The following is an 18,642-nucleotide window of genomic DNA, read 5'->3' as shown; positions in this document are numbered from 1 at the left end:
ACACACACACTGCATTCATATACACACACTGCATTCATATACACACTGCACTCATACACACACTGCATTCTCATACACACACACTGCACTCTCACACACACACACTGCATTCTCATACACACACTGCATTCATTATATACACACACTGTAAATAAATATTCAATTAATATAATTTTTGAAGGATCTAATTTTATTTAGAAATTTACTAGTAGCTGCTGCATTTCCCACCATAGTCTTATACTCGAGTCAATAAGTTTTCCCAGTTTTTTGGGGTAAAATTAGGGGCCTCGGCTTATATTCGGGTCGGCTTATACTCGAGTATATACGGTACTTGTATAATGTTATCATATCCTCTCTGAGGCGCTGTTTTTCCAAACTAAAGAGATATAATTTTTTTTTTATACCTTTCTTCGTAACTAAAATGGTCCATTCCTTTTATCAATTCTGTAGCTCGTCTCTGCACTTTTTCTAGTGCCATGATATCCTTCTTTAGAACAGGTGCCCAAATTTGCACATCATATTCAAAGTGTGGTCTTATCAGTGATTTAGAAAGAGGCAAAATTATATTTTCATCCCGAGAATTTATGCCACTATTTATACATGACAAAATCTTACTGGCCTCAGCAACTGCAGATTGACATTGCATATTGTTGCCTAATTTGTTGTCTATAATAATTCCCAAATCCTCCTCTTGTGGGGTTATCCCTAATTCACTACCATTTAGGGTGTAAGTTGCTTGTGCATTCTTGACCCCGAAGTGCATAACTTTGCATTTCTCTACATTATATTTCATCTGCCATTTTAATGACCAGTCCCCCAAAGTTATCTAAATCCCTCTCCAGAAAAGCAATATCCTGCTCACATTTTATTACTTGACAAAGTTTTGTGTCATCTGCAAACACTGAAACGTGGCTTTCAATGCCTATTGCAAGATCATTTATAAATATGTTAAATAGAAGCGGTCCCAAAACAGAACCCTGAGGGACACCACTTACCACTTTTGCCCAGCTTGAAATTTTACCATTAATGACAATTCGTTGTACTCTATCCTTAAGCCAATGTTCTACCCAAGAACAAGAATATTCATCTAGACCAATTTCTTTAGTTTAAAGACTAACCTATTGCGAGGAACCGTATCGAATGCCTTGGCAAAATCCAAGTAGATCACATCCACTGCAAAACCCTAATCTATACTTTTACTTAATTATTCGTAGAATGCAATTAGGTTAGTTTGACATGACCTAGGTTTCATAAAACCATGGTGATTATTGCTAATAACAGTTCTTCCAGATGAATTCCTGCATATTATCCCTTAATAGCCCTTCAAATATTTTCCCAGTCACAGAAGTTAAGCTCACAGGTCTATAATTTCCAGGCAAGGAGTTTGAACCCTTTTTAAATATAGGAACGACACCTGCCTTCCTCCAATCCTCTGGTACAATACCTGAAACAAAAGAATCTTGAAAGATTAAATACAGAGGTTCACTTATTTCCCCACTTAACTCCTTAGTACTCGTGGGTGAAAACCTTCAGACCCTGGAGCTGTATTTCCATTAATTTTCTTTAACTACTGTAGAATCTTGTCTCGAGTCATCCAATCGCAAGTTATCTGCAATTTTTTTTGCAGCAATCATTTGCATATATCTTGCCATAGGATCCTCATTAGTGATGTCGCGAACATCAAATTTTCAGTTCGCGAATGGCGAACGCGAACTTCCGCAAATGTTCGCGAACCGGGCGAACCACCATAGACTTAAATAGGCAGGCGAATTTTAAAACCCACAGGGACTCTTTCTGGCCACAATAGTGATGGAAAAGTTGTTTCAAGGGGACTAACACCTGGACTGTGGCATGCCGGAGGGGGATCCATGGCAAAACTCCCATGGAAAATGACATAGTTGATGCAGAGTCTGGTTTTAATCCATAAAGGGCATAAATCACCTAACATTCCTAAATTGTTTGGAATAACGTGCTTTAAAACATCAGGTATTATGTTGTATCGATCAGGTAGTGTAAGGGTTACGCCCGCTTCACAGTGACAGACCACACTCCCCGTTTAACGCACTGCAAACAGTCCATTTGCACAACCGCAAACTTCCCATTTGCTCAAGGTTGGATACCAAGCTAGCCATGTCCTGTTCCTTGTCCTCACTGATGTCATTGAAGGTCTCTCTTCCTCCACCCAGCCCCATACAACACCAAGGGTCCCCGAAAGGTGACAACAAGCCCCCTGGGACGCCTGCTGTGTTTGGTCTTCCACCTCCTCAAAGCCACCTTCCTCCTCTGACTCCTCTTCTTCAGACTCCTCTCTCAGTGTTGCCTCTCTCTGCATTATTATAAGGTGTGTTAAGTAGTACTATTCCTATCAGTTTAATCCCTGTTACGTCCCCTATCAGGGGACGTGTATATGGCATCGATTTTAGGAACCGGGAGATGGAAAAAGATGCTTGGTCGGTCCTCCTACTTCAAATTTGGGGCACTGCGCGTGCAATCTAATGTGCCACCAGATAGGAGTGGTGTGTTAAGTAGTACTATTCTTATCAGTTTAATCCCAATGTCACGACTACTAGTGTGGTCCAGCACGCAGAAACTATGTAAACATATACATAGGCAAGAAAATGAAAATAAAAGGACAAAGCATAAACCGGACCTTAGAATGGCCGGACTAATACGCTAGAGACAGAGAATGGTCAAAGGGAACGCCGAGGTCAAGGAAGCCAAAAAATACACAATACTGTTTACACAAGCCAAGTCAGGGAAACCAGAATTCAGAATAACCAGGGAAAAGCCAAGATCAGGATACCAGGAAATCAGATTCACAATGATAAAGCACTCTCAGGAAACCAGGAACAGGAAACCATGACAGGACACTTGAAGCGGGGCAGGCCAGAAGTTCTATCGCAAATTGGGATAGCTCAGGCCACAGGTCAAGCCTGCACACCCAGTAGTCAAGGGGTTCATCGCTCCTCAGAGTGTCGATATCTGCAGTTAAGGCGAGGTAGTCTGCTACCTGTCGGTCAAATCGTTATCTGAGGGTGGACCCCGAAGGGCTGTGGCGATGCATAGGACTTAAAAAGTTCTGCATGTCCTCCATCAACAACACGTCTGTAAAGCGCCCTGTCCTTGCCGGCATGGTCGTGGGAGGAGGAGGATTACTTTCACCTCTTCCCCTGTTAGATTCCCGTTGTGCTGTGACATCACCCTTATACGCTGTGTAAAGCATACTTTTTAATTGATTTTGGAACTGCTGCATCCTTTCCGACTTGCCGTAATTCGGTTACATTTCAGGCACTTTCTGCTTATACCGGGGGTCTAGTAGCGTGGATACCCAGTACAGGTCGTTCTCCTTCAGCCTTTTTATACGAGGGTCCCTCAACAGGCACAACAGCATGAAAGACCCCATTTGCACAAGATTGGATGCCGAGCTACTCATGTCCTGTTCCTCGTCCTCAGTGATTTCTCTGAAGGTATGTTCTTCCCCCCAGCCACATACAACACCACGGGTACCAGATAGGTGACAACGAGCACCCTGGGATGCCTGTTGTGGTTGGTCTTCCTCCTCCTCCTCAAAGCCACATTCCTCCTCTGACTCCTCTTCCAGCGTTGCCGCAGGTCCAGCAAGCGATGCTGATAAGGCTGTTTCTGGTGGTGATGGTGACCACAACTCTTCCTCTTCACGCTTATCTACGGCCTGATCCAGCACTCTTCGCAGGGCACGCTTCGCAGGGCACGCTTCAGGAAGAAAACAAATGGTATGATGTCGCTGATGGTGCCTTAGGTGCGACTGACTAGGTTTGTCACCTCCTCAAAAGGACGCATGAGCCTACAGGCATTGCGCATGAGCGTCCAGTAACGTGGCAAAAAAATTCCCAGCTCCGCAGAGGCTGTCCTAGCACCCCGGTCATACAAATACTCGTTAATGGCTTTTTCTTGTTGGAGTAGGCGGTCGAACATTAGGAGTGTTGAATTCCAACGTGTTGGGCGGTCGCAAATCAAGCGCCTGTTGTTTCACCGCTGGATATCGGAAAAGTGCGCCATGGCTGTGTATGAACGCCTGAAATGGCCACACACCTTCCTGGCCTGCTTAAGGACGTCCTGTAAGCCTGGGTACTTATGCACAATGCGTTGTACGATCAGATTACACACATGTGCCATGCACGGCACATGTGTCAACTTGCCCAAATACAATGCCACCAACAAATTTCTTCCGTTGTCACAAACCACTTTGCCAATCTCCAGTTGGTGCGGAGTCAGCCACTGATCCACCTGTGCGTTCAGGGCGGACAGGAGTTCTGTCTGCTTTCAGGCAAGTCAACCCCAAGACGGCGTGACACTGCCGTATCCGGGATCTGGAACAGTCCCTGGGGAGCTGGGGGAGTGCCGTTGATGTGGAGCAAGACGCAGCAGCAGAAGAGGACTCAGCCGAGGAGGTTATGGAAGAGGATGGAGTAGGAGGAGTAGAGGAGGTTGCAGCAGGCCTGCTTGCAAGTCGTGGCGGTGTCACCAACTCCTCTGCAGAGCCACGCATTCCATGCTTGGCAGCCGTCAGCAGGTTTACCCAATGCGCAGTGTAGGTGATATACCTGCCCTTACCATGCTTTGCAGACCAGGTATCAGTGGTCAGATGGACCCTTGCCCCAACACTGTGTGCCAGACATGCCATTACTTCCTTTTGCACAATCGAGTACAGGTTGGGGATTGCCTTTTGTGCAAAGAAATTTCGTCCGGGTACCTTCCACTGTGGTGTCCCAATAGCTACAAATGTTTTTGAATGCCTCAGACTCCACCAGCTTGTATGGTAAAAGCTGGCGGGCTAAGAGTTCAGTTAAGCCAGCTGTCAGACGCCGGGAAAGGGGGTGACTTTGTGACATTGTCTTCTTATGCTCAAACATGTCCTTGACAGACACCTGACTGTGGGCAGATGAGCAGGAACTGCTCAAGGCGAGAGACGGAGGGGCGGATGGTTGAGAGAGGGCAAGGAGGACAGCAGTGGTTAACGTGGCTGAAGATGCTGGTCCTCTGTGTATCCCCATCTGAACTTTCCCCCAATCTTCTTCTCTTCTAGCGGGCACCCACGTGACCTCCACGGACGCATTGTCATCATCAACCGCTTCACTTGTATCTGACAACTCAGCAAAAGAAGCAGCAGCGGGTACAACATCATCATCATCATCACACTGTACGTCCATGTGTGTAATGCTGCCTGACTGAGACATATCCCTGTTATCTACATCCATTGGCAATGATGTTTGCGCATCACTCATTTCTTCCAACTGATGTGTAAATAACTCCTCTGACAGATCAAGTGAAGCGGCTGTGGTGCTAGTGTTGGTGGTGGCAGCAGGCGGGCGAGTGGTAACTTGAGAGGTGCCCGAAGCTAAGCTGGAGGAGGATGGTGCGTCAAGGTTCCGAGCGGAAGCTGTAGAAGATTGGGTGTCCTGTGTTAGCCAGTCAACTATGTCCTTAGAACTTTTCAAGTTCAGGGTACGTGGCCTCTGAACACTGGGCATTATTCTAGGGCCAAAGGGAATCAGAGCACCACGACCACGACTGCCCCTGCGGGGTGGCCTGCCTCTGTGAGAGGCTGCTTGTGGAGTTCTGTGTGTGTATGTGGATTGTCAGTGGTGTGTCTGGGGGGGACTGTGTGTGTGTTTGTGTGCGGTTTGTTTGTATTATTTCTATGAGGGGTTGCTTATTCTGCAGCTCAGTGCATATCTAGCAGTGTGGGTGGCTTCCTTGTGGTCCAGTGGGGACCGGACCGGCCAAGTACAGGTTGTGGGCAGGAGCTGCAATAGCTGCTGCGGGCAGCTCTACTCCAGTGTGGTTTCCTGTTCAAAATGTCTGTGAGGAAGTGATCTCAGATCATTCCTCTTTGTGCTGTAATGAATCAGATCATTCCTCTTTGTGCTGTAATGCATAAATTGAGGATTGTCCCTCACCACCTTTTTGCAATATCTGAAGTTTCACTGGGACTCCTGATAGGCCAGAGCCTGTTTAGCTCTAGAAGTCTTGAGTGCCGTGCAAAGACGCCCGAGTGCCATACATGACACACATGCCATATGTTGCCTACCCCTGCTCTATGGTCTTCCTGCATCATTTCCTGTACAGAAGCAGGCAAGACTATAGAGATAAAGTGTAGATTTTTAAACTCTGTCTGAGGGTTCATGCATTTGGCTGAAGGACTCTGCCAAACAGTAAAGGTGGGGATGGGGTTTTTGCATTCTTTCCACGTACTTCATGTAAGAAAAAAAAGATCTATTTCCTTTCGAAACTTGATAAAAGGATTATTATATAATAAAGAAAATTTTGAGGTGACCACTGTCCCTTAAACACACTGTGCAATGATGGCAGCTACAAAATGTACACTTAAAGCGGCACTGTCATGCCGAATTCCGTTTTTTTTTTTAACCCCCCTCCCGCCTCAACTACATCCAATCGACCCCCTAGTCACCCCCAAATGCCCCTATGCCCCCCACATTACCTATTTTTTATTCTTTATTTTCTGCCCCGATCTATATTCAGGGCGCCGCCATCTTTGTGTGGGTAGGTGAAGTCCCTGTGGGACACGTTATCTACCCACACTAGATAGCCCTGAGATTCCCGCACATGCCCAGTGAAACATCTGGACATGCGAACGGGAATTTCACCTATTCATTCATTCATCAGACAGACGAATGAATGAATAGAAAAAATCAGACGAACAAACTAACACTGAGTATCAGTGTTCGTTTGTTTGTTCGGTTTATTACAAGGAGGGAGCTACCGGCGTGCAGCTCCCTCCTTGCAATATGTAAAGACAGAAGCGGCAGGGAGCAGTGCTCCCCACCACTTCATAAGCCCCCCAGGTCCCCTCCTCACTCTATGGGGGTTAATATGACCCCCATAATAGCACAAGGGAGATTAAAATCTCCCCAATGCCCCTACTCTCTATATCGCGAGTAGGGGAATGTCCACTAAACAGTGAGCAGCCTGTGGCTGCTCACTGTAAAAAAAAAAAAAAAAAGGGTAATAAGGGGGGGACGGGGGACCTACTGTCCTCCCCCGCCGGCCCCCACCCCTGGACGGCGGGTGGGGGCCATAATGGGAATGACGGCGGGTGGGGGCCATAATGGGAACCTACTGTCCTCCCCTTAGGCCCCCACCCCTGGGCGGCGGGTGGGGGCCATAATAGTAATAAGGGGGGGGGAACCTACTGTCCTCCACCCCCTGGGCGGCGGGTGGGGGCCATAATAGTAATAGGGGGGGGAACCTACTGTCCTCCCCCCCCCCCGGCCCCCACCCCTGGGTGGCGGGTGTGGGCCATAATAGTAATAAGGGGGGGGGGACCTACTGTCCTCCACCCCCCGGCCCCCACCCCTGGGCGGCGGGTGGGGGCCATAATAGTAATAGGGGGGGACCTACTGTCCTCCCCCCCGGCCCCCACCCCTGGGCGGCGGGTGGGGGCCATAATAGTAATAAGGGGGGGGTACTTACTGTCCTTCAGTCCCCGGCCCCCACCCCTGGGCGGCGGGTGGGGGCCCTAATGGTAAAAGGGGGGGGGGACCTACTGTCCTCCCCCCCGGCGCCCACCCCTGGGCGTCGGGTGGGGGCCATAACGATAATGGGGGGGGGGACCTACTGTCCTCCCCCCGCCCCCACCCCTGGGCGGCGGGTGGGGGCACTAAGTAAATCTCCCCCCCCCCCCCCCCATCAAGGTGACTAGGGGTGCCCAAGCCCCTAGTCACCCACCCCCCACCCAAATAAAAAATGCCCCTACCTACCCCCCTCACCCTAAAAAATAGTGAGGGGGGAATAAAATTGCTAACCTGTAAAGTAAAATTAAACTTACCATTCAACGTCTTCTTTTTTCTAAAATCTTCATTTTCAGCCCCAAAAAAGGCCAAATAAAAAACCATCATAGCCGTCGAACTAAAAATAAAATAAAATACCCGAGCGCAAAAAAAAAAAAAAACGGACGAAAAAGAAAAAACCCGAGCGCACATAAAAATAATCCATCTTCACCCATGGAGGGCTCCGCGCAGACTGAGCTCCGCAGGGCAGGGCAAGGCTTATAAAGCCTTGCCCCGCCCTGCAATTAGCCTAAGAACACTCTGATTGGTGGGTTTAAGCCAATCAGAGTGCTCTTTGTCATTTTACAAGCGTGGGAAAGTTCTTTGGAATTTTCCCACGCTTGTGAAATGACACAGAGCACTGTGATTGGATGGCTTGAAATCCATGTGCTTACTAGACATGCCCCTACTCGCGGTATAGCGAGTAGGGGCATATTATTTACTAATACCAAGTCATTTTTACTTAGTGTTAGTAAATTTGGCTGAAAGACCAATTTAGGTCTTTCAGCCTTTTAGTAGATAGCTCCCTGATACCGTGGGAATTAGGGAGTTATCTACTAAGCGGCTGCAAGATGCAGCCACAGCAATGAATAGGATCGGAGTTTCATTCATTAGAATGAAATTCCGATCCGAACAAAGTACCGAATTGCATCCTAACACCAATGGAGAAACAGTGCTCATTCTGTTAGGATGCAATTCGGCAGTTTTGCCGGCGTTCTGTCTAAGTGACAGGACGTTCGGCAATACTGACAGGAAGCATTGTGGGAACTGGGAGGAAAGCTAGGGATCATGGGAAAATTGGTCTGACCAGCGGAAATGAAGCACACTTTGCTCCTCCGCTGGTCAGAGCTGGTCAAGCGGAGGAATCCTCCATAAGACAGAGTCCCTACTTTGTCTTATGATTTTAAAGAAAACTAAAGAAGACAGGAAGAAAAGAATAACATATCCTGAGAGAGGGGGAGAAGAGGAAGAGATTGAGGAAAGGTAAGTTCGGCATGACAGTGACGCTTTAATTTTTTTTTTTTTTTTTAAGACGTGTATCTCCAAGGGAAAAATAACAAAAAGATTTCTGTGATTGGATCACACCTGGACACCAGCGTAACACTGCGTGTGTCCACACTTACAGAAAAAGTACACCTGTGACACTTCAGGGGTGTCTAGGGGCTTAAGATATGGGGGCTGTGGCTAGGCTGAGTAAACACTGTGGTTTAACTCTGTGACAGAAAATTGAGCAGGGAAACTGCAGTGACATGATCTATTCACCATAACCACTACAATAAGCTTACATTGGTTTGGTGCTTATAGTATCTTTTTAAGTGCTCTGGGAGACCTGGCATCAGTAAGTGAATAAACCATCATATTTTGCTGTCAAAATATTGTTGACTACCCCAGGACTATACTTATGCATGCCAGGTCCAGCATATTGTTAGTATTTTAGGTCGTGTTAGTCACAACCTACATATCATTCATTAGTAATGTGGGCATAAAGCATAAAACAATGCGGGATACAGTCTGTCTGCTCTCCTGATTCTTTCTCTTTGCAGGAATATAAGAACATTACATTATCATCCTAGAACCTTAACTCCTGGCTCTGAAGTAATAAAATTTGAAAGCCCAGGAGTAAAAAAAAGAAATTTGAAAATGTGTCTCGCTGCTTCTAACTTTACATACTGCCGTTGTGTAGGGTTGTGCAATGCTTGTTCTGTCTGATCCCTTTCTTAACCTTTAATAAAACTGGAATTTAGCTACTTAAATCGAAATACAAAATTACATTAATATCTCAATTGTACTGTCTACCTTAATTAAGGAAATAAATCCCTTTCTCAAAAGATGTGCTGTGGAAGTCAACAAGTTATACAACCTAATATTTGAAGAGCCTTTTCTCTGCTGTGCTCATAAGCTAATACAAGCCAACTTTTTACATATATATTTGTGTGTGTATATATATATATATATATATATATATATATATATATATATATCATACCTGCATGATCAGTCTGTTTTATGAATATGCAAATCATATTTTGAAATCTTGTCATACTGTTCAATATGGTGTAGATATTTGTGAATTGCTGTGTGACATGATAGCGTGAATTGCAGACCTCCAAAGCTAAATGCAAGATTGATAGGACTTACACTCCAAGCTATATCTCCAATTTAAGGCTGCGCCCATTAGTTCTGCCCCTCTCAGCGAAAAGAAATCCAATGGCAGTGCCCAGGAGCATTTGATGTTGTAATCCATAGTCCCAGTGCCATACTTAGTCAGAATGCCACACAGGAAAAGCTATGTTTGCCAACAGGGAGTATATTGACAGCTCGCTACCTTGTAGTCTGTACTAGTCTGTACTACAGGAATCCAGCAAGGGGAGATATTCGTACTTAGTACTGGTGCATAGAGGTAGTTAAGTGCCAATGAGGAGTGAGTTGTAACTAGCCGCAGATCATGTTGAATTTCATTTTAGCCTCCATTGCAAATTGGATTTTGTGTTTATTGCTTAAAGACAGACTATCTTTCTTTCCCGAGTCATATAAAGTATGTTTCTCTGAACGTTTACATCTTGCAGCTAAGCAAGTCGCTGTACAGTTATGTGCATAGCACAAATGGTTTAACAGCCTGCTTAACCCTCCGAGTGCTACCACAAGTCTCCTGGCACAAATGTAAGATTAACGAATGGCTGGGTCAGTATTTCAGCTGGTTTTCCACATTTTTGAGTATTTGTTTGGAGAGAAAATGGGGATGTTTTTTCCTTGCGTATACAAGCGAACAGATTGGCTCCTAATTTTGTTAGCATGTTATGCTCTTAAAAATGATTTTACTAACAGGCTTGTTGAGATGATGTCTATAATGATTACTGGTAGCAGCAGCAGCTATATAAATGCCACCTTGAAAAGTATGGTCTTGAGTGCTGTATTAAACAGTTAGCTTGATCCTTTTCCCAGATAGCAGACAGCATTGGTTTGTGTTTTACAATGTCGGTTTTAAACTACTGTATACACATATACAAGGTCTACAACTACGGCCAAAACTTGCTCATCTGTTTAATTTGCTGCTACTAAAATCCTCCTGCGTTTTTATTTTATTTTTCTTTCTTTTTTTTTTTTTTCAAAGGGTTTGTTCATTTTGTGTTGGCAAAAGACATTTTACTTAATTAAAACAAACCACAGGGTCCTCTTTGTCATTAAACATTTCTTAACACTTGCTCTCTCTTGTCAGAACCTTTATTGCAAAGCATATGGAACGGAAGATTGACATCACTGTTGCAGGTTGCTGCAGCGACTGTTAAGAGCGCTCGAGCCACGAGAAGTGATAAAGTTAAAATAGAATTCCCTGGATTGTTTAATATGGGCTGTAAATTAAATGTGGCCAAGCAGAATCAAAACAGCCCGCACACACGCTTGAGTTGAGAACTTCGTCAACAGATGCATTTAAAGTCAAACACACAAAATCTTGTCCAGTTTTGAACACAAGCACGTCTGTGCTGGCTTTCGTTTTCTTAAATCTGCCATTGTTCACTGGTCTATTGTACAGCGCTTCAGACTATGTTGGTGTCTTATAAATAATTTTACCAACGCAAAATTAGGATTCAATCTGTTAGCTTGTAGATACAACAAAAGAAAATGCTTCAGAAAATACTCCAAAATGTGGAGTACCAACCTTTTATTTACCTTTCATTTGTGCCCAAAGAGTTGTGCCAGCACTTGTAGGGTTAAGCAGGTTGTTTAACCATTTGTGCTATGCACATAACTGAACAGCGACTTGCTTAGCTGCAAGATGTAAACGTTCAGAGAAACATACTTTATGTGACTTTGCAAAGAAAGATGTTCTGTTTTTAAGCAATAAACACAAAATCCAATTTGCAATTGCAGAGCAGTCCTGTGAGTGATATATATCTTTATGGCAGAAATGGTCAAGAGGTGACTGCTAATCACATTGCTGCCTCTCCTCCTACACTCTGTGCTTTTAAAGTGAATAGTGAAAAGAGGGGACGTGTGCATCTTGCATCCAGCTAGCATAATTTGAGACTCGCCAGTTTCTGTCTTATTAGGTTCTTTTTGTCACGGTGCTTAATCTGGCTGCATGCTGCTTGATCCTTGTTAAACACTATTGCTTCTGAGCTCCCTAATAAAGGAGATGGTTTCAAGCTGGACCACTGAGGCGTACAAAATTTAAGGCAATAGCTGCTTGATTGGCAAAGGGTAGAATGCATTGCTCATCCTCCTGCTTTTAACCTGTTCCAATGCTGGTAAGTGCAGATTCTATGGTACAGATTAAAGGGATACTGCAAATAATCACACTATTTGTTGCTTCGCTTTTATTTTTGTTTTTTCATTTTCAGTCTTCCCGAATCTGTTCCTCTATCCCAAACTGCATTATGGATTTTCTCATGTAATAGTACAGCTGTGTGCGAGGTCATCATGAACAGCTGTAAAGTCCTGCAACTTCCTATAAGAGATCTCTTCAGAGTTGCCAGGAGTTAGCATGGCCACAATGTGTTTAGTTTTCTGAATTAAACGACACAGCAAGCTAACAGAATCTATACTGCAGCTTCTGGGAACATTGTAAGTAGAGGCGCTCCGCAAAGCGTTCTTATACAAGCCCAATGTACAGCGCCACGGAATGTGATGGCGCTATATAAATAATATAATAATAATAATAATATACAGATAACTCTCTTTGTTAAATCAAGTTAGGGGGATGAATAGGGTCAACAAAAATTAAAGACATTTGTAGATAGAACAAGTTGGTCAAGGGGTAACTTCTGCCCTCCAGGTGTAGTGGACTACATCTCCCCTGATGCTTTGCCAGCATTATGGTTGTAAGAGTATTATGGGAGATGTAGTCCACAACATCTAGAGGGTCAACCGTTGCCTACCCCTGCGGTTGGTTAATGCAGAATGTAAAAATGTAATTAGTTGTGAATTGCTGTGTGACATGATGGCATGAATTGCAGACTTCCAAAGCTCAGTGCAAGATTGATAGGAGTTAAACTGCAAGCTATATCTCCAATTTGAGGCTGCACCCATTAATTCTGCCTTTCTCCCAGGGGCTTTCCTGGGACTGACATTCAGTGTCTTCTCCCTCTGCATGGAGACACTGAACTTTCCTCATAGAGATGCATTGATTCAAGTCATATATGAAGAAATGCTGATTGGCCAGGGCTGTGTTCTGGCTCTGCCCCATTGACAGTCTCAGCCAAACCTGTGGGCATTGTGATAGGCTCAGAGAATCACTTCTGATGATGTCAGCCAAGCAGGCAGATCAGGGGCAGAGCTTGCAGTTGCAGACTTAAACAAAAGTAAGATCGTACTATATTTAGGGTAATGGTGGACCAGGGGGTTAGATGATGGTTTTAACACTATAGGGTCAGGAATACATGTTTGTGCTCCTGACCCTATAGTGTTCCTTTATATATGTAACCTCTTTCCCATATCATAAGTTTGCATTTGAACTTTGTCAGGGTTAAAAATTACAATATTGAGCTACATAAAGTGTTTATTTAAAACTAATAAACTACATTAATAATAGAACAATTATCCTATAAATGTTTATGAAAAAGCACCGTGATGCCAATTACAATTGTAAAAGAAAGTCTTGTGTGACATAAACATTGGTTATACCAACAGAGCAAATATCATCCATCTGTGATCTAACATCCTATGGAATTGTATCCAACAAATCTTTTTATGTCCTGTAGTATCTAAGAAATACCATGAATGGGGGGATAATTTAACACAAACATATTTTGTTTTTCTGTCCATTTTTTAATATTGCATCAATAATTCGGCTAGAACTTTGATTAGATCAATATAGAGATGAAATTGTATTCTATAAAGTGTCACAATGACATATTTTCACGCCAAGTACATTTCAATGCCACAGAGATTTTGCCATGAGACTCTTTGAGAGCAGTTAGAATAATATGTTAGTTTTAGATTGTAAGGTAAAAATAATGGCAATGTCTTTACAAAGCGATCAAAGTGTATTGGGGACATTCTTTCACTTAGAAGGTGCGTTGGAATTCATAACTGTTTGTGAATGAACCATGGATTTACTTGGCCGCACAAAGTCTACAATGATCTTCCTCAAATGAACATTTGCCTGTAAGGCTTAGCCAAGGGTGAAACAAGTTTTGCATGGAAATAGCTTCTGAGGAGCTTCCAGATATTCTGAAATAAAATAAGATGGGTTATTGTGAATCAGGTGTGCACAGCTCCCTTCACTGCGAGAGATGCTAGAGAACGGATCGTACCTGCAGAGCACTGAAATTTCTGTCATGCGTGGGATGCTACATTTATTAATGCACATCTGTTGCTTATTAACAGTCTGCTGCCTGAAGAAATTATGGATGGAGATTCGCTTCCCCACTATCACCTCTTGTTTTAACCCTTCGTGGCCCAGATGGGTGTGAATCACTAACCAGCAATGCTGTACCCCACCCTCTATGGGAATCAAGCAGTTAGGATTACTATGAGTATTATGTTTGCTGTTATACTATTACTGTTATTATACATTTTGGAATTTATATAGCCCCCTAAACTAAATTGGCAGTGCTTTACAACGTCTAAAAGGGCGAAATGTAACAATAATTGAGACAATTGCAAAATGTTACAGGAACAATAGGTTGATGAGGACCCTGCTCTTATGAGCTTATAGGTACCTTTTCTTGTACTATAATTATATGGTTAAGAAAGATATAGTAAACACTATACATACTTGTGGCGAACCGCCTGGCACCCCATCTTGGTGCCTCCACCAATCGATGCTTCCTAGTGCTCACCGAGTACTTCCAAGCACTCCACCAGACACCATAACCACCATAGTTCCCACAGCCAGCGTTACAACTTGGTTGGGGTCTCGCTGTCCTCCACCCACCCTGGACCCAAGACCAGGATCCAGCTTCCAGTGGGTAGACCTCTCCTACTCCAGATAGTATAGCAGGATAGCTCTCTCAAGAGCTAGTGATTATAATGCAAGGGACTATAAGGAGTAGAGCAATCCACAGAGGGAATTTAGCTGTCCCCTCCACACATAAGACGAGGCTTTATGTTGAGGGTGAAGAGGAACTCCTTTAATGGCAGCCACAACTGGCCTTATATGCAGGTCTCCATGCAAGGGGTTTACTCTAACATATTCCAGGGCATTCCCCACTGCACCTGAGAGGGTTCTACGGTAAAAACATACACATGATTACATTGGCTCTCAGGCCCAGGACACTCCCACACAAAAGAGAGTAATCCCTCCCCTGTGCCTGAGAGAAAATTGAGTCAGGAACTGTACCAAACTCAATTATTATTTTCAGGCACAGAAAGCACACATTTTAACAACCTCCTGAAAGTACCCCTAAAACACATGGAAACCCCACAAAAGTCACATCCCCTGATGGCCCCAATCTGGGGGACCAACATATCCAAAAATCACCCAGATCGGTTCAGAGGTTCGGGATTTCCATGGAGGTCATAATTTGACTGACCGCACACAAGGCTCCTGCCCAAAAGAGTTCCATGAAATCAGGCTGTGCAGTCTGTCTCTTTCGGGAGTTCACAATACATCAATATATACGAATGAGACTGTTCGTACGTGCTCTTAATCTGTGCCCGTCGTTCGGGAGCTTGTTCCCACCGAACGCTGCTCTTCTCATATTATTCCAGCTGAATGTATGTAGAGTTGAAAGTCCCAACAGTGGTCGTGCCGTTGAGTGCCCGATTATAGTTCCATACACTCAACGACCCAACAACGCTGTACGTGTTCGTGGCTAAAGATGGGCGCCGCTATGTGTTTGTACATATGAACGACGGCCACCCAGCTACCACTTGGAATTTTGTGGTTAAGGAGTTGATAGAGGTCAAAAGAGTCACACTACTCTCCTGGGTGGTCCAACTGTACGGGAGATGGTTCGCCATACGAACAGTATAAGTCGTATCCGTTCGGTAGATCCCATACACCGAACCAGACAAAGGAAAAGGCACGAACAAAGCCTTTCCACAGTTCTGAACCAAGGTCTTACACATGGGCCATAGTCCTGGGGCAGGAGGTTGGCTAGCAGGCCCCTCTAGAAGCCTGTGGCGAGGTAACTTTCGCCACAATACTATACTACAAATAGTTATACTATTATTTAATAATACTTTGTCATCTCCTTCTTGTTTCAGAAAGTTGTTTATTTTTTTCCTTGCTTGTTTGCTTTTTTTTTTTTTTTGGGCGAGGTGTTTTGTTTAACCCCCTTAAGGACCAAACTTCTGGAATAAAAGGGAATCATGACATGTCACACATGTCATGTGTCCTTAACCCCTTAAGGACCAAACTTCTGGAATAAAAGGGAATCATGACATGTCACACATGTCATGTGTCCTTAAGGGGTTAAGGGGTTAAAGGGATACCATAGTGTTAGAAATACAAATCTTCATTCCTAATACTATAGCTCTCTCTGCCTCCCTTCCAACACACCTGGCTAATAAAAGGTTAAAAACCCCTAATTTACTTACCAAATCCCATCGCCTATGTGCTTCGTGCTGGGTTGGTGCTCCACCTCCTTCGACATGCGCATTAGGCCCTCCCCATAGAAAAGCACTGAGTCAATGCTTTCCTATGGGGATTTCTCTGGTGCTGGATGTCCTCATGGAGAGCGTGAGGACATCCAGCATCAGTTAAGGGACCTAAAGTCTGGTAAGATTCCAGAAGTGCCTCTAGTGGCTTACTGGTAGATATCTACTACAGAATGTTTTAGATATTGGCACTAAGGGCAAAAGGGACACTGTACCCAGTACAGTACCCCCCCCCCCCCCCCCATCTATGCAGTGAAAAGGTGAGTTTACTTACCTTTCCTCCCACATCGCTGCTGGCTCCGTCTCGTCCCGCCCCCATGGCTGAAATCATCAATTTCTAGCCACTAGGTACGAGTATGCCAAAATGTATTAAAACAGCAATAAAGATTAAAATACAAATGGAATACACTTCGGTTCTCAGCATCTCCTATACAGCTCTTTCCTCATGCTTGGCTGGCCGGTGTTTGACGTCATATGACCCGTTTCGCCCCGTCTTTTGGGGCTTAATAAAGTGTATACACTAGAGAAAAGAGCTGTATAGGAGATGCTGAGAACCGACAGACTGTATCGAAGTGTATTCCACTTAATAGAATTGAACTTTATTTACTTGTCACCTTGTAATTACCCATATTATTTTTTTTTTTTTTTTTTTAAGTTTCTCTACATTTTGACCCTGCCACTAACTGAAATGTGTTTGCTTTCTTTTGCAGGTAATTTGGATCTCACTGGACAAAAGCAGGTATTTAAAGCGGAGAACAATCCCTGGGTGACACCCATTGCCGATCAGTTCCAACTGGGAGTGTCTCACGTTTTTGAATACATCCGTTCAGAGACCTACAAATAGTAAGTAACATTTAGAGCTAGAATAAATGTATTGTAACCATAACTGGATAAGCAATAAACGAGTCTGCATCCTCTGTGAGAATAAGCCATGCCTGTTACAGTCATACATAGCTCTATTCTGGCTTTATAACTTTAGAACACATGGATTTGCTGGCTGTATGTGCAGTAATTCACATTACGTAGAATTAAAAGTGCGCAGACCTTTCAAAGTATTCTTCAAATCCGACTTTTAATAGGTTCCCGACTACAATAATACATTGTGGAGAGTACAATACTCTTTTTGAAAGCTTTATTCTTATAGTACTGAGAGTCTAAAAGTAAATAAATAAATAAAATGGGGACAAAATTCTAAAAAAACAAAAAAAAAACATCTGGTTTAAAGAGGCATATTAGTACCCAAGTATATCGATACTTTGGAGAGAGTTCAGAGAAGGGCTACTAAACTGGTTCATGGATTAAAGGATCTTAACGTGTACATTTGAACACATGAAGGGGATCAACACAGTAAAGGAGGAGACCATATTTAAAAGAAGAAAAACTACCACAACAAGAAGACATAGTTCCTAAATTTTAGGGGGCAAAGGTTTAAAAATAATATCAGGAACTATTACTTTACTGAGAGGGTAGTGGATGCATGGAATAGACTTCAAGCTGGAGTGGTAGAGGTTAACACAGTGAAGGAGTTTAAGCATGCGTGGGATAGGCATAAGGCTATCCTAGACTTATGATAAGGGCAGGGACTAATGAAAGTACAAAATTGGGCAGACTAGATGGGCCGAATGGTTCTTATCTGCCGTCACATTCTATGTTTCTAATACTTGGGGAAAATATATATATTGATTATTGCTCTAAGACTACTCAACAGCTATTGGTTTAACTTAAATCTTCCCCCAAAGTGTGCTTTTATCAGTTATATGGTAAAGTTAGAATTAAGCTCACGGTCTCACATTTTGAGCATGACACCTTATTATTTGGCATTTATTTAACATAGTATCCAAACTACTGCTGTGCCTACTACTACTTCGTAGTTGTGACCTTACACTGAAATCCAGGCCGTTATAAAGATGTTTACCCTTGCCAGGTTAAGCTTTCCCTAAGAATACACTTTTTGCTACTTGGTTATCACATAGAATCCTCGTGAACGGATATTAAGTGAATATTATTATGTGCAAAAAAACTTTAAACAATATTAAGGCTTCAAGCCTTTTTGATTTATTTTATTTTTTAAACTTTTTGTTTGTGATAAAATATGGCTATCTGTTGTAAAGTAGAGTGTTGCGTTTCAGATTTTCCCAATTTTACACAGATAGGCGTCTGACAGCAACAGCCGTCACATAAGATTTTGTTGGCACCATTTGGGCAGTGTGGTTCTCCTGCTGGTCCTGCAGTGACAGTGCAACATTTTGATTGCTAGGAGAATTTAGAA

General features: G+C 43.6%; 1 protein-coding gene across 3 annotated transcripts in view; it reads left to right on the top strand.

Moving 5' to 3' along the window:
• RSU1 (Ras suppressor protein 1) overlaps positions 1-18,642 on the top strand; it is a 133,522-nt gene that overhangs the window by 57,029 nt on the left and 57,851 nt on the right. For all 3 annotated transcript variants that reach the window (XM_063450775.1, XM_063450776.1, XM_063450774.1), the window contains exon 8: positions 17,084-17,216. In XM_063450775.1, the coding sequence (XP_063306845.1) occupies positions 17,084-17,216 (133 nt within the window). The remainder of the gene's footprint in view (positions 1-17,083; positions 17,217-18,642) is intronic.

The sequence above is a fragment of the Pelobates fuscus genome, chromosome 4 (assembly GCF_036172605.1).
Source record: "Pelobates fuscus isolate aPelFus1 chromosome 4, aPelFus1.pri, whole genome shotgun sequence".
Classification (NCBI taxonomy): domain Eukaryota; kingdom Metazoa; phylum Chordata; class Amphibia; order Anura; family Pelobatidae; genus Pelobates; species Pelobates fuscus.
The sequence above is the reverse complement of the archived record's forward strand: the minus strand, read 5'-3'. Positions and strand labels throughout refer to the sequence as shown.